The sequence below is a fragment of the Periplaneta americana genome, chromosome 16 (genome assembly GCF_040183065.1).
Source record: "Periplaneta americana isolate PAMFEO1 chromosome 16, P.americana_PAMFEO1_priV1, whole genome shotgun sequence".
NCBI classification, from domain to species: domain Eukaryota; kingdom Metazoa; phylum Arthropoda; class Insecta; order Blattodea; family Blattidae; genus Periplaneta; species Periplaneta americana.
This window is the reverse complement of record NC_091132.1, coordinates 169,186,417-169,208,013: the sequence shown is the minus strand read 5'-3', so window position 1 is coordinate 169,208,013 and position 21,597 is coordinate 169,186,417. Positions and strand designations below refer to the sequence as shown.

Here is a 21,597-nt window from a genome sequence, read left to right as displayed (position 1 = left end):
TTCTATATGTGTTTTCCAGTTAAGTGATTATCCAACTCTAAACCAAGAAACTTTGTGCTTATGGATATTTTGAGATGAGTTCCATTTAATCGAATACTGTAGGAAACCTGAGCACTATTGTGTGTACTAAATTTGACTGCACTGGTTTTATCAACATTAAGTGCTAGTTTATTTGCATGGAACCATTCATTCATTAGATTCAGCACTGTATCAGAAGTGTTTATAAAATTATACTATTGTTCACTTGAAATAATAACTTGTATCATCTGGAAATAAAATTACATGCGATAAATTGTTTATGGTCAAGGCTAAATCATTAATATAAACTAGTAACAACAATGGACCTATAATTTAACCCTGGGGAACTCCATATTTAATATTTCTAAATTGTGAGTAAGTAACTTTGTGACTATTTGGTATATTTATTTCTACTTTTAGCTTGCCTTCTACGCCCAAGTTTGCGGGTTCGATCTCGGGCCAGGTCGATTGCATTTAAGTGTGCTTAAATGCGATAGGCTCATGTCAGTAGATTTACTGGCATGTAAAATAACTCCTGCGGGACAAAATTTTGGCACATCTGGCGACACTGATATAACCTCTGCAGTTGCGAGCGTCTTTAATTAAAACATAACATTTATTTCTACTTTTTGTTTATTTGATACGTAAGATGTAAACCAACCTAACGTCTCATATTTAATACCAGAAACCTTTAATTTTTCTTTGCTTTATTTCTAAGTGTAGCTAAGAATTGTAAAAGCCATTGTCTTTATGTTTTGTGGCAATCAATTTTGTTAAGTTTTGAGTAAGTTATTTTCTACTTTTTGTGTTAGAATTGATCTTCATCATTACGTACTTTACATAAAAATAATAAAAATATAAGTTTGTTTCAAATAATTTTAACCAGTGTCTAAAGTTTCACCCTGAATTTTCATAGTTTGCCCAAACTTCTCTGCTATGGTACAATTAGACAGAAATCTTAGTCATACTTTAAATATATTACCTTTTTTAAAATTAAACGCGTAGGAAAAGGTAATAAAAAAAATTTAAACTCTCAAAACCCAATAAGTATCAAAATAATTAGAGAGAACGTAAAATTTTTAAAACTTTTTTTATTAAAAAATTTTCAAATGAAACTTTGTCTAATGGTTCTCCTGCACTAATGGAATTAGCAGGGAATTCTTTCATGTCATACTTAGGTACAGACTCAGCACCAATCTGTACACTTGGCATTCGTTACACCTAAGGAAAAACAATCTTGCAGATATCGAGAAAGTCAAAGAGACATTTTTTGAAGCAAGTACTATGTCTATCCAAATACACCCCATGGCGACTTACCTACGTATTGTCCAAGGTATCTTTCTACATCGAAGATGTAAGATATCAATTGCTACTGACATCTACGAAGGCATATGAGGACCTACTCCAGGAACTAAAGGCAAAGAGAGCAGATATATGTACGGAGTTCTATGCCACGGATGCATTGATAAACACAGAATGGAAGACGGCCAATTACGAACCGAGACATGTGATGACGCGCTTCGCAGTCCATGGGTTTCACTACAAATTATGCTGCGTCGAAAAATACTACCAGCCGAATGATCACTGTTTATGTAAGCTCTGTGGAGACACGTGACAGATACCATGTAGCAAAGAACAGCGTCATTAGGAAAATCGTAACTAGGTTACTAAGGACATTGTGCGCTTCCTCAGTATTATTATTATCATGATTATTATTATTATTATTATTATTATTATTATTATTATTATTATTATTATTATTATTATTATTATTATTATTAGTTCTACGTATTATTATTATTACTACTTCTACATATTATTATTACTATTATTATTATTATTTGGGAGACCGGAGGGAAAAAGACCTTTGGGGAGGCCGAGACGTAGATGGGAGGATAATATTAAAATGGATCTGAGGGATGTGGGATATGATGATAGAGACTGGATTAATCTGGACTGGATAGAGACCAATGGTGGGCTTATGTGAGGGCGGCAATGAACCTTCGGGTTCCTTAAAAGCCATTTGTAAGTAAGTATTATTATTATTATTATTATTATTATTATTACTACTACTACTTCTATTTATTATTTTTATTATTATGTGAGTCACGCCTCAGGTGCTTTCATTCCGCGATTTGCGTGTGTTGACTTATTAAATGCATAAGAATGAGTTTTTCAGTAGCAAGAATGGCTTGTGTGTTGGGGTATTTTACGGATTAATTATTTATTATTCATGGGGAAAAATATGAATGTCACTAAAGATTTTCTTTCTCTACGGTCACCTTGATACTCTAAACCGTTTTGGGGGTCACGGCCTTCTTAAGACTAGGCTGGCGTAATTGTATTCATTAATAGCAATATTTTGTTCAAAGCAAACTTCGCATTAAGCGTGTGTATGTTTAAATTTATTTTAATTTCTTTACCGTGCGACTTGTGATGTATTTAACATCTATTTTTTTCTTCGTCATTGTAGAATTTGGAAGTGAAAAGTAGTTTTTTCCATTCAATTTAAAAAGTGCTGGGCAGGCCTATTATAACGCTTTGGAATATCAGAACCTGTTCTCTAGAAATCGTTGCTTACGAGATTATACAAGCTGGCGCATAGCGCTTGAAATACGGGTGTAAAGTGGTTCCCTGGTAATGCTAATTCCGCTGCTCGGAGCACTGTTCGTTCCTAGATATTCATACCAGAACTCTTGTATGACATTGACATTTGGGACATTTAAAGGACTCACCGTTGCTTATTGAATGCTTCGTACAATAATTTATGGTCAATAGAGTAATTTCAAAACTTATACGTCTCAATTATATTAAAATGAATGGCTGTCATTCTTGATATTACAAGGTATCACATATTATAAACTGGGGTAAGTTCTTACAACCTTCCTGTTGTTCAATTCATATACCGTACATTTTCAAAAATAATGAAAGAAACTTAATATATTTTACATAAACACTGTAGTCTACCCTTTTTACGTATTTATTATTATTATTGTCATCATCATCGAAATCAAGGGTTCTTTTCCAGAATGGAATATCGTGCAATTGTGTGGGATTATTGTGTTATGATTTATTTACTTGTCAAATTTGTTTTGCTTAGGTCATGTTGTGACGTCACTGCCGCCATGTCGGGACGTCATCATTTGTTAAACTTTACGAAAATTAAGCGATATTCTATAGAGATATAATCCCTGCGTCTCGTGATTACAATTAAGTGATACATAAAGCTGTTGGAGCCACCAGCGTAGGTCTGTCGGCTAGGCGCTTGCCTATCAATCCGGAGTTGCGTTCGGGCGCGGGTTCGATTCCCGCTTGGGCTGATTACCTGGTTGGGTTTTTTGCGAGGTTTTCCCCAACCGTAAGGCAAATGTCAGGTAAACTATGGCGAATTCTCGACCTCATCTCGCCAAATATCTCGCGATCATCAATTCTATCGAGCTAAATAACCTCGTAGTTGATACAGCGTCGTTAAATTGCCAAGTAAAACAAAAAGTTGTTGGTAACGTCTACTTGTATGTTGAAATAAAGCAATAATGTTTAGAGCATTTCCAACACTTCACAAACAACCATTAAGGTAGCTAATTAGATGGCATTGTTCTTTCAGCTGTAATGAATTTTATCAAGACGGAGTCCAAGCTCAGCGATTCGGGTGTGGAAGCAAATGATGGAGAGGCGTTTCAGTCAGCAGATGTGAGTGTGAAAGAATTTTAAAGAAAAACTCAGAATTAAAAAGTTTGTCTTTGAATTTGTTTGTTGGGTGATTACTATAATATTACCAGTATGTATAATATTTTATTTTGTACATTTCGGATATTCCTAAACTCTCATTTCTTGTGTTAAAATAACAGTTGCATCGTCATATAATTTGTATGAAATATTTATATTCCAGTTAAGCTCTTGATCTGTCATTGCTTAGAAGTAATGAGGGAGAAAATAGAAATGTTGGTTGAAAGATTGCTCGGTTCCTCCTACATTCCTTTCTCTTTTTCCAGTCTGTTTCTTTCTGCATTTCTATCAACTGTGACAAAACGAATTAATAACACAGTTGTAGTGTCGTTAATATTTTTATGCTCGACCATGCCGAAATGTAGTAATTATACACCTGATAGCAGTCCTTTAATGCATGTCATTAAAGTACACCTATTCATTAAAATTCAGGTTTTCGATTATTCTCGGATATGCAATCGAAAGACAACTATCGAAAGATCACGGAGGCTGGAAATCCAATACTGTCGCAGAAGGTTATGTTCTGTTACTATAATAATTAGCGTTAATTGTAAATAATATTCAAATAAATTCAATTTGTCATCTCGTTTTTCAATTCTAAATCAATTTCCAGGTTATATCAAAATTAGTTCATGTTATTCTCTAGATTATAACAAGGTCAATGACATTATTCTTCTTCGGAAAAAATCAATACTTTCGCGTCTGCGCACATCTCACAATTCATGAGGTAGGCTATTGCACTCACTCACATAACAATAACTTGAATACTTACGAAGAATTTCAAGTTAGAAATATGGTCGAGCATAAAAATTCGTATTAAACTTGCCTATAATGGTAATTAAGACGCCTGTATGAAAATTATGAAACTCGCTTGCTCTCGTTTCATAAACATCCTTGCGTCTTAATTACTACCTTTATAGGCTCGTTGCATAATGTACTATACTTTATTTACTATTGGAGACTATTTAATTAGAGCTAGACTGCAGCATCGAATTATCTCTATTCCTTTTACAGTACGATCATATTTGAAGGAATTTGTATTAAATACAGCCTCCCAGGTACTTTTATCTTCTACCTAGAAGCGCGATGATTCTTCATTTTTACTTTTTAAAACAATAATGTTCTTACTTGCGTCTTGCTCAACTGTTTAATAGCAAACATTATTTCACAATGTTATCTTATAACGTCACTCATTACTTTACCAAACTTCATAATATATATTTTATTCTAGTAATCAAAACCTTTAATGTTGTAAAATAAATGCAATAGAAATATTGGCGAATGGTTTTAAATTATCAGCCAAAACCCGTAAATTACGCACTGGAAGAAAAAAAATCTGTAAGAATCTATGCAAATGCCAAACAATAGCGCTTGCAGGCTTGCCAGGGTCACGGTTTGCTCACCAATCACACCGCCCATATGATGCCTGCGGTAATCCGCATGTTTGAAATCACATCTGTTAGTGTACGTGTTAGGATGGTAGAAGGAAAATTTCTCAATTCTAATGCAGTGATAATGATAGATTTATTGATATTAGCTCACAAAAGTACAAAACTTGATAATTTAAAAAAGTATCTATATACAAAAGTAGTTATACATAATAAATATACAATTTCCTGAACTAATTAATTTATCGCAAATCTCAGTAATTTATTGGTTCAAACTTGCACTTAATTTTCTACCATGAACATTTTTAAATTAATTTTTCTTCTTTTTTTTTTTTCTTGTTTTACTTTAAACATCTAAATTTATTCTATAACTTTCATATTTATGTTTAATTATAGGTTCACTTATGCCTATTAACTAATTCTTCCATGTCGTCACACTGCATCCAGGTTAGCAGTTGTTGACATATAGCCAGCACACTGCAATAGCTGAATCGGTATTTCTCAGTGAGTACAATAGGTCAGTCTGAATTCCTGCTACATGCTTGTCAGCAAGTTATTTGCTTATTTATACATTTGCATCATACATGTAAACATACTTGACATATTAATTACGTAAATCAATATCAATTACAGGTACAACATTCTTTTCCATGCTCACATTTTCGTTTAATACTATTCTACTTTTTTATTAAATATTGGAGTGCAAGAGGTCAAATGACTTTATTGTCAAATGCCTGGCATTAGAAAACAACAACAACTTTTTTATTAAATTTATTTTATGTGTAATCTTATTGAAATTTAAATTATTGAAATATACGAATTAATTTGATGTTGTCTTTATAAACAAAGAATTTTACTACTAATTTTTTTTTGGATTTTCTGATTATAGGAAAGTTAAGTTTTTTCTAATTCAGTGCCCGCATGATCCTTTGCTTCGTCTGGAATTGTTGTGCCTGCACTTATATTTTAATCTGGTCATCTATGTGCGATGAAGAAATAAGCTTACATTCACGGTGTAATAGAGTTGGGCAACACGATTCTTTTTCAGAAGTCGATTCCAACGATTCAATCACACATTACGAATCGATTCTAACGATTCGTTCACGATTCTTCCCAGTCTGCGATTCCAACTATTCTTTTGAATCGTCGCAAGACACTTTCCTTTGCAATTTTTTTTTTTTTTTTAATTCGTCAACTTTTGGATACAGTATCTAAATCTTGGGTGATCTCCCGACTGTTCCTAATTACTTTTACTTATTGCTGAGAGGTAGTTCATTTCTGATGCTGCACTCCCGTCATAAACTTTCCTTTGCAAACCACGCGTAGAACAAAAACGTTCTACATCTCTCTCATAGATGGCATAAGAGGCGAGACATTGGATTGTCTCTTTCTCATTGGCTGGAACCATTCAGTATGACCTCCATTAGTCACAAAATTACCCAAGATAATGTCTCTAAATTATAATTTATCAACTGAACCTTATTATGAAGTACATTTTTTGCATTACATCTCTATTTAACTATGCAAATTTCAGGTTTGTGTTCATTATTTTCCATTCTTAACAAATGCAGTACATATTTTGATTTCACTCTCGCTCGGGAGCATTCGACACGGTTCGGAAATGTCCGTTGACAGGTTACATCAAACAACGAATAAAATCGTGGGTTACGATACCATGCCGATTCCTTCATATTCTTTTGAATGACGATTCGTTACGATTCTTTTGAACGACGATTCGTTACGATTCTTTTTAACGACGATTCGTTACGATTCTTTTGAATGACGATTCGTTACGATTCTTTTGAACGACGATTCGTTACGATTCTTTTTAACGACGATTCGTTACGATTCTTTTGAATGACGATTCGTTACGATTCTTTTGAATGACGATTCGTTACGATTCTTTTTAACGACGATTCGTTACGATTCTTTTGAACGGCGATTCGTTACGATTCTTTTGAATGACGATTCGTTACGATTCTTTTGAACGACGATTCGTTACGATTCTTTTGAACGACGATTCGTTACGATTCTTTTGAACGACGATTCGTTGATACCACGAATCGATTCTTACGATTCTTTATTATTAGTCGTTCGAATGAACGATTCGTTCACGAATCGACCCAACTCTACGGTGTAACTTGTGATCGAAAATGAGAATGAGTGACTCAATGTGCTCACAATTTTTATTTATTAATTTGGTAACATGAGAAGAATGCTGGATGATGTCCATTAGTCGACCTAGCAGCACGTTGCTTGTCATTTTTACATTTTAAAACGATTTTTAAAACAGCTACATTATCTGTTGTGTGTAGTTGTGAAAATTGGACTCTCACTTTGAGAGAGAAACAGAAGCTAAGGGTGTTTGAGAATGAGGTTCTCAGGAAAATATTAGGCGCTAAGAGAGATGAAGTTACAAAAGGATGGACAAAGTTACTCAACGCAGAACTGCACGCATTGTATTCTTCACCTGACATAATTAGGAACATTAAATCCAGACGTTTCAGATAGGCAGGGCATGTAGCACGTATGGATGAATCCAGAAATGCATATCAAGTGTTAGTTGGGAGACCAAGGGAAAAAGACCTTTGGGGAGGCGGAGACGTAGATGGGAGGAAAATATTAAAATGGATTTGAGGGAGATGGGATATGATGCTAGGGAGTGGATTAATCTTGCTCAGGATAGGGACCGATGACGGGCTTATGTGAGGGCGGCAATGAACCTTCAGGATCTTTAAAAGCCATAATTGACTCAGGGTGTGATTCTGTTTTGTGTTGTGAAGTCCGTGGGATTTGAATTTTTGTTGCAAATTAAGAGAATTTTTTTTTCGTTATGTGAGTAAGAAGTTTACAAATTTATTTTGTTTTTCTTTAAGCAATTGACATGTAATAGAAATGCATAGAAATTTGTGGCACATCTGATATTTACTTACTTACAAATGGCTTTTAAGGAACCCGAAGGTTCATTGCCGCCCTCACATAAGCCCGCCAGCGGTCCCTATCCTGTGCAAGATTAATCCAGTCTCTATCATCATACCCCACCTCCCTCAAATCCATTTTAATATTATCCTCCCATCTACGTCTCGGCCTCCCTAAAGGTCTTTTTCCCTCCGGTCTCCCAACTAACACTCTATATGCATTTCTGGATTCGCCCATACGTGCTACATGCCCTGCCCATCTCAAACGTCTGGATTAGAAATTAAAAATTCTGTTATATGCAAAACTTTTTTGACCAGTTTAAAACAAAAGAGTTTTATAGAAAACCTAGAATTCAGTCGTAACCTGTATTCAATCTATCAGATACCATCTATGGTCAGTGGCATTACAACTTATTTCTTCTTCTTCTTCTTCTTCTTCTTCTTCTTCTTCTTATTATTATTATTATTATTATTATTATTATTATTATTATTGCTGTTATTTGTATATTTATTGCGGTATTAGTATTTGCTTCTCATAATTCATGATTTTTTGTAATTTGTCAATTAATGTTTAGTTTTATAGAAAATCTAGAATTCAGTCGTAACCTATATTCACTCTATCAGATACCATCTATGGTGAGTGGCATTACAACTTATTTCTTCTTCTTCTTCTTCTTCTTCTTCTTATTATTATTATTATTATTATTATTATTATTATTATTATTATTATTATTATTATTATTATTGCTGTTATTTGTATATTTATTGCGGTATTAGTATTTGCTTCTCATAATTCATGATTTTTTGTAATTTGTCAATTAAAATTTATCATACTAGGCCTATGTTTGTAAATGGAAAAAGAATTATTTATTGGGCTGGATATTACCTGCTGTTTTTCGTATCTGCGGTAGGTTGCAGAATATATCCTTCCAGATGCAGGGGATTACTGTATGTAATAAACATGAGCCATGCCGCCATCTTCCCACACGTTTCTAAACTTGTAAATCTGAAAAAGAAGTATGGTATGTGTTCCATCGACTCAACCTTACTTTTTCGAAATTTATTCGTAGCATCTCTCTCAGCTTTAGACAGATAGTAAATATTATGTGCTGTTGGTAGTGTACACTCTCAAACGAAGCGAAATATGATTCAACGCATTACAGATCACTACACTTAAAAATTAACAATAGGTTATACAGTGAAAGTTCCCAATAGCGGACACCGCCGGGGAAAAATTAAATGTCCGTTATTGAGAAGTGTCTGCTATTTAGAAAATCGTTGCTGTGTGCTGTATACATACTGTATTAAGATTTCTCATTCACCCTTCACAAATATCAGTAAGTTTACTTCTGCAATTTCTGGATCAACAGAAGCAGATTCACCACATACACTTTGTAGGAAATATTGTGTCGTGACCAAAACTTGTCTAGCCAACCACCCGAAGCTTTAAAATTAGAATAACCCAACTCTTTTGCAATTTCTAAGACTTTCTCTCTAATCAAAGTCCCAGATAAAGGCATGTTATTTGCTCTAGCACGGCATAACCATTCATATGTTAAATTGTCAATGGCAAGTCCCTCAGTTTTAGGAAAAGCTCTTTTTGTGTTCTCATTTCCATTCTCAGTGTATGATTTTAAAATAACGTCCTTGTTTTTTTTTTTAATTTTACTAACCTGAGTTTTTCCCACATTAAACTTTGTGGCCAGCTCACGAACACTTAATTTATCCTTCTCAATATGCTTTACAATATCCACTTACTCTTTTAGTGACAAACGTTTACGTTTTTGTGACATTTTTGATGTGACTGTACTTCCGAACACTCAACTTGACAAACTAAGAAAGTAGACTGCTCACGTACAGTATTGTCGGACCATCGGATGTATGCTCCTTCAGCGCTGTCGTCGTTCTTGGAAAAGTTAACACCTGTACTCACTCCATTCCACCCGTTTCTCTCCCACTACGTCAAACAGCAGGCCACGAAACTTGCCGAATAGGGATGTTGCCAAACTTCCGTCAGACAGTGTCATGTCTCTTGAATTTTGCTTATAATAATATAAGGTTAATTATTATTTATTCATAATTTAATTTAAGTAGGTCTAATGACGCTGATTGACTTATTCAAAATGCTATTACTTGCTTAATATTTCTTTCACCACTCCGTGCTACAGTATTCATGTTGCGTTGACGACACTGGACTGCAAGTGCAAATAAACTGTCCCGCGAGAAGGCTCAAAATTGTGAGTAGTGGGGGAGAGAAAGAGAGAGGGGTAGAAAAGAGAGAAATAGGAATACAGGGAGGGAAATGAATTGCCGAGGCTGAAAAGGAATTAAGGTTCAGTTCGCATATCTTACGGGGGCACAGATCCAATGGTCGGACTATATCACAACTAACAACTGTGCTGCTTACCTTCAATAAAGTACAAGAACGTTCAAATGCACTATAATGATTGTTGCAAAGAATTCCGTTTAATTTACAACCGTCTTTTTCTTATTTTTCTTTCACGCTGTCCGTTATTTGTTGTTGTTGGGAGATACATTTCAGTGTCCGCGTCCGTTATTGAGAATGTCCGCTATTTGGAAGAATTTTATCATAAGGGCCAATGTTATTTTGCAGGGGAATTTTAAAATGTCCGCTATTGAGAAGAGTCCGTTAAGGGAAGTTTCACTGTAGTTACAAAATTTTGATATCTGTCATTCTAGTTGGCTACTGGACTCGGCAGTCCATACTCTGTTGGCATGCAAGTGAATATTCTGGTGCACTGTTTCAATTACTAGCTGTGACATCTGTCCTCTTCTGTAATATCCTCGAAAATCCACACTTAAGGGTAGTGACGTGGACTTATGATTTCAAGCAGTACTCGGGCGTGGGTTTGAGTCCCGCATGATCCTGATCATCCTGTTCTTACAGTCTGTGTGTTACCCATCTGCAAGACATGTGCACCCAGCATCCAATAATAACACTCTTCCACATATTCATTATGTCTCTGTTTTTCGTAGCAATGCAGCAACCCCCTGTTTGACCTCAAAAGGGAAGTGAAGACTGAGGTCACTGTAGAGCCAGTTCCTTTTGTTACGGTGAAGTGTGAGCCAGAGGTGAGTGATGTATTGGTTGTTTTACCTGAACTGTTTTTATATTGCTCTTGTGTTCTGTTTGGCAGAAAACTACATCCCCATAAACCCTGACTAATAATATTGCGACATCAGATCTCTAGCATCATTGAGATAGCGTATTACTGGTTGTGATGAACAGTAATTCATATTTACTCTCTATAGGAAAAGAATTTTCAAAAAGATGTGACTTTAATCTCAGTAGGTGCTGATGCATATTAATTGGACTTCTATAAAGGGTGATTCACGTAGTTTGAAGTGCCTTGCAACATAAAGTTTTTTTGTATCTCACATAATGCAGAAATAATAATTGATTTTCTAAACGTGTTAAAAAATTCACATTGCACCACTGCCATCTTTTGGTGGTCTTAATAACACTCTACAATCTTATGTGGACCTAGCCCCGTTGATATGTAATGCCCTTTGGCAATTTTCAACGTTCTCGTGAAATATCACATTTTCATTTTTTAATTCTGGCACTTAGCAACTTTCTACTGTTAAGTATCCAGTTGATGTTATATTTTTGTTCGGCTGCTAACGTCAGCTGCAGTTACAAATCTTTAGCAATTACTTTGTGTGTCCGTGTTGGTGAGGCTTTCAGTCTGTCATAATCATTGTTCACAGGAAGAGACGTTTGACGTGGTTAAAGTGAAAGAGGAGACTAAGCTGGAAATAATAGAAGAATCTGAAGACTTGGCTGAGAGGTGAGTGAATGATCATGTCTTTAATTAGTGCTTGATTTCAATGCTTGGGGTAAATGATTACGAAGAGGTTTTGCACTCGTATATGAAAAAGAAAGTGTACTACTCAATGCCTTTGTCTAGATCTGCTGCACAGTGCTGGATCAGATACATGCAGAGCTGTTGAGGTTTGCATAACACTTGCAGTGCTTAAATTCAGCTAGTGGGTTCTTCCTGCGTTTAATTTGGGTTCTCCCTACTTAAAGTAAAGAATATGTCACAAAATAGAGACCCTCATTAACAGACCTTGTTTTACATACACTCGCCAGCAAAAAAAAAATGGAAGACTTTGAACAATTTTGTTTTCGTTAAATTTTAATGGTATATTTAATTTTGTGGTGTTTCACTTTATAAAGAAATGTTTTCATCGCTCTCTGGTTAGTGTGTCTCTACAATACACATTTATTTAAAAGCTGTTTACTCAGATATCCCTCAAATGGTCGGCATATGTCCATTTTCAACATTTGACACATTACTTCTAGTCTTTTTTTGTCTCGAGACCTGCCAAATTGGTAGATTAGATTACATTAGATTAGATCTTTATTAGCCGAATAGAATTACAAGCATTCATGGCGTCGTCAGTACACAAGAAAAATGACATAACATACAATATAATACAAAAATAGACTTAATTCTAAATAAACTTAACAGTTTGATATAAGTGACATGCAAAAAAAAAGAGAGAAAAAAAAAAGAAAAAAATATATATATAGCACAAGCTTGATCTTCAGTCTCCACTGTTCTATCTAGTATCTTCTCTTGTTGCTTTCCCTGTCTTTTCTTCAACTCTGAGTTACCTGAAACATAAATGGTCAAGGGCAGTATCAAGAAACGTTAAATTCTAAAATTTTAAATTTAGGTATTCATTTGTGCAAAATGGCATATGTGTTAATAAAATGTTCTTTACCTCTTTTTTTAATTTTCTTATGTTAAGTTCTTTGATTTTCTGTGGAAGTTTATTATATAAATTGCTGCCTCTATGTGATATGCTGTTAAGACTTGCCCCTTGGATTCATTCCTTTGTTCTGTGGCTGGCATAGCGGATTCTTGAATTCCCAGTAGTTGACAACGCCTTCTAATCTCAGAAGGAATTTTATAAACGTAGATCTACAGTCCTTCGAAGTTAAATAGAATAAAAATATTATCCCTAAATAGTTATTTATGGTACTTGTGAGGTAAGTCCATCTTTATTGCGCGAGTGGAAAGATTTAAGCACAAGGCGCAATAAAGATCACGCTCACAAGTATCATACGTAATTTTATCCATGACCATAACGAAAAATTATGTTTTATAAAAGAAAATATGTTGAAAATAAGTCCTCATATAATCAGATATCATGGCATGGATTTTAGAATCGATACGTGTACTAGGTAGGTTATGATGTAGGAGACCATGATTAGTGAAGAATGGTATCTAAGGCGTTGGATAAATAACAAATTATAATTAATTATATAATTTGAATATATATTTTTCATTTTGAACGTGAATTTTCGTCTTTTTGAAGTTTCAGGGATTATTTAGAAGTGTTCACGGGACTAATGTGATTAAAATAATTTCACATTTTACTTCTGTAAACTTAAGAGCAATATTAAAACGTAATCATCGTGTCTGTTTAGCTCAGTTGACTAATGCGTGTTGTTTTAAAATTTTAAAATCCTACAAACCCAACTTCGCAGGTTCAAGTCTCCTCGCATCCGAAAAGGTAAATTATTACAAAATTAAAAAAGAAAATGCGTATTAGATATGGATGCAATGCACAAATTACGACGTATTAGATAGAGAAAAGATAAGTATATTGAGTGTATGTATATTTAAGAAATGGTAATAAAGAAGTAGAGGTAGTGACATCTAGTAACTAATATATTAACTTCTTGGGTAATAGAATAGTTGAATGGAAAAGTATACGTGTGTGCCCGGGTACTAGGATAATACTAATGAACTGTGAGATAAAGTTCAAACTGTGAGTTAAAGTCTTTATCTCACTAGTGGAATAAAGTAATGTTGAATAAAAGCCTACTTTACAAACGCAAAAGTATTTAGTAAAGGCATGTTTTTCGTTATGGTCATGGATAAAATATAATATAGACTGATGAAGGGTTAAATATACACTAAATTGAGACTTCATTATTGCTAAGGTGCAATTCATATTATATCTATTTGAGACATAAACAATTATGTTTTTGATAGCATTTTATTTTTGTGCAGTTTACGCACTTTTACGCGTGATTATTATTTATATTCTGGGTATTAATTATTGGTTCAAAATCCTAAACATAGAACAATTTGCTCCAGTAAATTGCTTCTAACTTTCATTAACATACCAATAAAGTAAAATTAATACAGTCTCTACCAAAGGTCCAAAGACAAGTTTGACTCCCTTATACTTACGTGAAGTTTATACAGTGCCAGATTCCTGTGATTTTAATGCAAACCAATCTCTCTCTATTTCAAACTGACGATTATGCAGCATGAAATTCAGTCTGTGTGTGCCCAGCTTCAGAATTTCACACCAGATGCGAGGTCATAAGAGCCTTGTCTCCTTTGCGGCATCATTTGTTTGTTATCTAGTATTTCACTACATTGCGCATTTGAAAGCCGTTCATAATTCTTTGTTGTAATCAAATGCCTTACTATAATAATACCGGACAGCTGTATACTAGCAGCTTTGAAGTGAGTGCGAAATATCGCGGACCTGACATCTAGCGGAGCGGCGTGGAATTACGTCCACAAATACAAATAATATAGTGGGATTCGGACTATTGTTTAAAACGTGAATTACTAATGTGGAATAATATGTGAAACACTTAAGAAATGTTGAATAATATTTAATGTAAAATTATTATTTTATATCAAAGCTGCATATTATGAGAAATTTTGCATACTTCATATTACTTTCCGTAATTAATTGTTACATATTTTTTTCTTTGGCTTATTGAGACGAAATCAATTCTGACATTAGGAATGCATTTACAGTAATGCTTTATATACGCATTGCTGACAACTGCAAATATAAAATTGATAGTAATCTGATGCTTGTAATAATTAGTAAAGGCATGTGGACAACAATAAAACTTAATTTGATAAAACCTTAAAATTTCCGATACATTTTAACTTCTATTAATTTATTAGGTCTAAATAAGAAACTAATTTGTATTGTTCTATCAACACAAAGACGAAGGAATTAGGCCTACTAAAGAATGTTGTTGACTTACGTTTTATGAACTGTCGGAAATCGAAAGTACGATTTGGAGCAATTTGTAATGATGCAATTGTCACAATTATAAACCACATATACATCCTGACATTTTAACATCACTAATTAATAAAACTATTAACTAGCCCAGCAACAATATACACAGGAGTTGATTACAGATTGTTTCGCGAGTATTTCCAAACCGGCCGCCTAGGTAGCAGCACCAGCGTCCTTCGCGCGCAGAATTGCTAGTTGTCCGGTATTATCATAGTAAGGTGTTTGTTGTAATCTTCTCTGATTTGGTTACAGCAATCTGAACACTGACAAACATGAAACGCCGCTGGTTAAGCTCGCTAGTCATCAAAATTTTGTCTCGGCTGAGAGTCCTGTCTCTGAATCTGCATTTGAAACCGAGATGTCCGGCGAACTGGATTTGAGAGAGAAGAGGAAAAGAAGATTCATATGCGATGTATGTGGAAAATCTTTTTCGAAATCATCACACCTTAAAAACCACTCATACACGCACACAGGTGAAAAGCCATTCAAATGCGATGTCTGTGGAAATTGTTTCTCACAAACGGGACATCTTAAAGACCATTTACTGACTCACACCGGCGAGAAACCTTTCAAATGTGATGTCTGTGGGAAATGTTTTTCTACATCAGGGAATTTGAAATATCACACACGAAATCACAGTGGCGACAAGCCATTCACATGCGATTTTTGTGGGAAATGTTTCTCCAGGCGTTGGGATCTTAAAGAACACAGAAGAACTCACACTGGCGAGAAGCCATTCAAATGTGAAATTTGCGGAAATTTTTTCTCACAATCCGCACATCTCAAAGATCATATGCGAACTCACACAGGCGACAAGCCTTTCAAATGCGATGTCTGTGGGAAATGTTTTTCAAAGTCAGAATCTTTGAAATGTCACATACGTAATCACACAGGTGACAAGCCATTCGCATGCATTGTCTGTGCAAAATGTTTTTCTAAAAGTTCGGATCTAAAAAAACATACACTAATCCACACGGGGGAGAAGCCATTCAAATGCGACACATGTGGATATTGTTTCTCACAGTCAACTTTACTTAAAAGACATATTCTTACGCACTCCGACGAGAAGCCATTCAAATGCGATCTGTGTGGTAAAAGTTTCTCGAGATCAATTTCACTCAAAACTCATAAATGTATTCATACGTTTGAGAAGTCCATGAAAATGTAACCGCCAGAGAATTTAGTCTCCATTTTGGTAACTTTCATAAGGCTTGTTCCAGCAAGCAATGCAGAATGCATTTAGAACTAATAACGAAGTTCTTTCGACGCATGCGCCAATTATTTACGATATCAGAACTAGTTTGAGATTTTACATTGTTTGAAAAGTTTCTTCAACTGTTCTTTCACGACCTTCGTAGTTTCTTCTCATATTAAAATTACATTCATTTTTCGAAGTTAATTGTTCCTAAAAACATATTGCTGTCACTAATAACTTTGACTGGAAAAATTGTTCCGGAGCCGGCTATCGATTCCGGGACTTGTCTGAACGCACCAGCGTTCTGCCAACTGAGCTACCCAGGAACTCCACCCGACGCCATATTTTTTTAGGGAGTCTTGATATGAATAGTTTCCAATGCTAGAAAATTTAGGACATCTTTTGAAGTGTCACTTTTCTTGGTTTCTTCAATCATGCCTGTATAGGATTAGTTTCATGATTGAGATTTTCGTCCACACCTGTGGAGTAACGGTCAGCGCGTCTGGCCTTGAAATCAGGTGGCCCGGGTTCGAATCCCGGTCGGGGCAAGTTACCTGGTTGAGGTATTTTCCGGGGTTTTCCCTCAACCCAATACGAGCAAATGCTGGGTAACTTTCGATGCTGGACCCCGGACTTATTTCACCGGCATTATCACCATATTCAGACGCTAAATAACCTAGATGTTGATACAGCGTCGTAAAATAACCCAATATAAAATTGAGATTTTCATTAGTTGTCGAGAGAATTATTTTTTCCTAATTTCGTGTACTTCACAGAGAAAGTTTTCTAACGGTTTAATCTTAACAGAAGTTTCTTAGCTCCCAATTGCTAAAATATAAGTTTGATAAATTTTTCGTTTTGAATAATAGCATCCTTCACTGGTTCATATTCAATAGCAAACTGATGAATTATTAATTGCATTGCAGTTATTGGCTTAAGTTGGACAGCTCTGTAATTAATCTGAGAATTTGAGTCTCTAATCATTTTATCTTTTTAAGATTTGCAATGTAAATGTTCCCCTCGAACACAAGCTTCCCTTACCATAGATAGACTCTTATCAACAGTGGGCGATATTTGCCCTGTCAAACGAGAAAGAGAGCTGTTTTTATTAGTTTGCGTGCAAAATAATAGTTTCTTGACTTTGATGCGATGTGTAAAAAGTCCTTCACAATAAGAATTGGTTCACCGAAAATTTCATGAACTGCAGAATTTCATGGAAAGAGATATTTACTATTTTGGTGAGTTTCCGTTTTCTGAAATTCTCGATCCTGGAATTAATAAATCTGTCTTTATTCAGGTTTTGCAATGTGTTATTACACAATGTTTTTCAAATACTTACATCGCAATTCTCAGAAAAAGGAGGCTGATAGAATTGCAGTTGTAGGTGTAAGCACACCAACTGCTTATTACCGATGGAATGAGGTCGCTGCTATCACTACAGACTGCGACGAGCTCAGTAGTTCGGTCTCCTGCTGTCGGTACTCACAACTTGGCTGGCCTATAACAATGTTTTTTTAGTCGGTAATTTTACGACGCTTTTATCAACTGCTCTGGTTATCTAGTGTCTGAGTGAGACCAAGGTGTTAGTGCTAGCGAGATGAGTCCAGGGTCCAGCGGCGAAAGTAATTCAACCAGGATTTGAACCCTAGCCCACTCGTTTTACGATCAGGCAGGCTAACAGTGGCGGACTATAACAACGGTAATGCTAGAGTTGCAGCACAATAAAGTTACATTTTTCTAATGATATGTACAGTAGAACCCCTATTATCCGCGGTAATGAAAGGGTTTTGACTGAACGGTTAATCGAAAAAATCTGATAATCCGTACCATAAAATATTTTCCTAAATTAAGTGGATAACACAACTTTCATTTTCTCCGTGGTCTTGTGTTTAACACGCTAGGTAGTGAATCAGAAGTTCATTAATTTAAGTTCGGTTGTCAAAGACGTGTTTTTAAGAGGTAAAAGAAACTCCTTTTAATGGCGTCAGCGGAAAGATAGGAATAGTAGAGGTCTCATGTTGTAGATTTACATACCGCATACCCTTTATCCTTGATTTTTATTAAATCGCTCATAGCTGTAACATCAGTCTCGTATTCTGATGCGAGATGACCCACAATTTCTTTTTCTCCAAACCACTTAATTATTTGCATTTTTTTCGATACTTAGCACAACACGTTTCTTTCGACACTCATGGAATACGTTTTATACAGAAATTGTACAATATGGCAACTCGAACAGTAGACCAAACTGTGTAGGTGTAAATGCTTGTAATAACACTCTCTAGAAAAAATAAGTATTACTAATATAACGTACAATAGAATCTACTTCATATGTTTCTTTAGAAAAAAAAAAAAGGAGCGAAAGAAAGTCAGTTGGATAATCCACCAATCGGTTAATAGGGTGACAGATAATCGGGGTTCTACTGTATTACCATTATGGTCAATCGGTATGGGAGGAAATGAAGTTCATGTTGTTTTACTTCTAATTTATGCAATCTGTAATCAATTCGTTGTGGAGAAATTGTGAAAGAAAACATTTTTCGTTTACTAATAAAGGATAATAGCGTAATAAAATATGTGAAAGAAAAGTGTGCCTGATGTGCATTCCAGTTCTGGACTTCCATTTACCTGGCAGATGAAATGGTGCCACCCACCTTATCACATTGAAATCCTTATCCCTTTATATTCATCACTCAATCTTAAGCAGACTTTGAAACAATTTATACACCATTCGAAATCTAATATTACATTCTGCGATGCACATATGAATGAGCTAGAGAGAGTGGGGGCCTCCGCCATCCAATGGGAGTCTATTACGTTTGACCTGATGGGCGCGAGAATCGAATGCGTGTGTTGTGTTGTCTGATAAAGCTGCGTAGAGAGCAAGCAGTGACCTTCCTAAACGTAGTGAGGAGAGGTTACATGCATTACAATGATAAGGAAATACAACTCTACGTTAAGCAAAGCTCTAAACAAGTTATACATCATTTTTTGTAAATATAATCCTGGGACGTATTAAAACTGCTAACTTTACATAGGCCACTGCTATTATATTGTGAGCATGTGGTTGAGTGATTGTCTCGTGATGAGAATATTGTACGAAATGGAAATATAAAAATTGGAAATTTATCTTTTGAAGACGTGGAGAAGTTCAAATACCTGGGAGCAACAGTAACAAATATAAATGATACTCGAGAGGAAAATTAAACACAGAATAAATATGGGAAATGACTGTTATTATTCGGTTGAGAAGCTTTTATCATCCAGTCTGCTGTCAAAAAATCTGAAAGTTAGAATTTATAAAACAGTTATATTACCGGTTGTTCTGTATGGCTGTGAAACTTGGACTCTCACTTTGAGAGAGGAACATAGCTTAAGGGTGTTTGAGAATAAGGTGCTTAGGAAAATATTTGGGGCTAAGAGAGATGAAGTTACAGGAGAATGGAGAAAGTTACACAACACAGAACTGCACGCATTGTATTCTTCACATGACATAATTAGGAACATTAAATGCAGACGTTTGAGATGGGCAGGGCATGTAGCACGTATGGGCGATTCCAGAAATGCATATAGTGTGTTAGTTGGGAGGCCGTAGGAGAAAAGACCTTTAGGGAGGCAGAGACGTAGATGGGAGGATAATATTAAAATGGATTTGAGGGAGGTGGGATATGATGGTAGAGACTGGATTAATCTTGCTCAGGATAGGGACCAATGGCGGGCTTATATGAGGGCGGCAATGAACCTCCGGGTTCCTTGAAAACCAGTAAGTAAGTGGTTGAGCGATTGGTGGGGAGAGGGAGAATTTTAAACACATTACAATGAATGCGTATTAAATTCCCAAAATAAACATAAAATCAAGCACATACTCACCAATAATGTGACAGTTCCCGCTTATTTCCCTTAAACAAATTCATTCTCCTATGAATGATAATCATAGTTAACACAAAAGTTTCTTGCATCCAAGAGAGTTGATGACACCCACTTTCTTCCATATGAAATTCACATGTACCAATTGTCCTTCTAATACAATGGTCAGTGCTGTTTTGAAATGTTTCGTTCGTGCTAATTAAACCTGCCAATTTCCAACCATATCTATGAGACAAACGGAAGCGCAATGAACATTCTTGACTGTAGATCAGTGACATGTATTTTAGGATATTGTTACGTTGTTGCAAGTTCACATCAATATTATTTAGCACTACAGAATCACATACATGTTTAAAACATTCGGAAAAAAAACCCTGTCTGCCTGCCTATTCGTTAGAGTTAGCAGGTTATTTTTCAGGAATAATTGCTGAGCCATTCATACCGAAACCCACACTTTCTGAAGTCGAAATTGCGATAGAAAATCTGAAAAAGTACAAGTCTCCAGGTATTGATCAAATTCCATCGGAATTAATACAAGAGGGTGGAAGGGCATTATCTAGCGAAATTTATAAACTTGTACTTGCTATTTGGGAAAAGGAAATTGTACCAGAACAATGGAAGGAGTCCATAATCGTACCTATCTTTAAGAAGGGGGACAAAACTGACTGTAGTAACTTTCGAGGAATATCACTTTTGTTGACGTCGTACAAAATTTTGTCTAATATCGTTTTGAGAAGATTAACTCCATTTGTAGATGAAATTATTGGGGATCATCAGTGTGGTTTTAGGCGTAATAGATCGACTATTGATCAGATTTTTTGTATTCGACAGATATTGGAGGAAAAATGGGAGTATAAGGGTACAGTACATCAGTTATTCATAGATTTCAAAAAGGCGTATGACTCGGTTAAGAGAGAAATTTTATATAATATTCTTATTGAATTTGGTATTCCCAAGAAACTAGTTCGATTAATTAAAATGTGTCTTAGTGAAACATACAGCAGAGTCCGTATAGGCCAGTTCCTATCTGATGCTTTTCCAATTCACTGCGGGCTAAAGCAGGGAGATGCACTATCACCTTTACTTTTTAACTTCGCTCTAGAGTATGCCATTAGGAAAGTTCAGGATAATAGACAGGGATTGGAGTTGAATGGGTTACATCTGCTTCTTGTCTATGCGGATGACGTGAATATGCTAGGAGAAAATCCACAAACGATTAGGGAAAACACGGAAATTCTAGTTGAAGCAAGTAAAGTGATAGGGTTGGAAGTAAATCCCGAAAAGACTAAGTATATGATGATGTCTCGTGACCAGAATATTGTACGAAATGGAACTATAAAAATTGGAGTTTTATCTTTCGAAGAGGTGGAAAAATTCAAATATCTTG

At 35.3% G+C, this 21,597-nt stretch overlaps 1 protein-coding gene across 1 annotated transcript; it reads left to right on the top strand.

The window, feature by feature from the left end:
• The first annotated feature begins 2,353 nt into the window (after positions 1–2,353).
• On the top strand, positions 2,354–16,555 carry LOC138691869 (zinc finger protein ZFP2-like). Its single transcript, XM_069814431.1, has 5 exons — positions 2,354–2,411; positions 3,623–3,708; positions 11,048–11,143; positions 11,783–11,862; positions 15,401–16,555. The coding sequence occupies exons 2-5, from the start codon at positions 3,628–3,630 to the stop codon at positions 16,314–16,316; spliced, it is 1,173 nt and encodes a 390-aa protein (XP_069670532.1). The 5' UTR covers positions 2,354–2,411; positions 3,623–3,627; the 3' UTR covers positions 16,317–16,555.
• The last annotated feature ends 5,042 nt before the right edge of the window (positions 16,556–21,597 follow it).

Bases quoted from the DNA above. Each gene is read 5' to 3' on its own strand.
- LOC138691869 (XM_069814431.1), top strand. From the start codon at position 3,628: ATGAATTTTATCAAGACGGAGTCCAAGCTCAGCGATTCGGGTGTGGAA. The intron at 11,144-11,782 runs GTGAGTGATGTA...CATTGTTCACAG, and splicing joins CGGTGAAGTGTGAGCCAGAG to GAAGAGACGTTTGACGTGGT. The intron at 11,863-15,400 runs GTGAGTGAATGA...ATTTGGTTACAG, and splicing joins TCTGAAGACTTGGCTGAGAG to CAATCTGAACACTGACAAAC.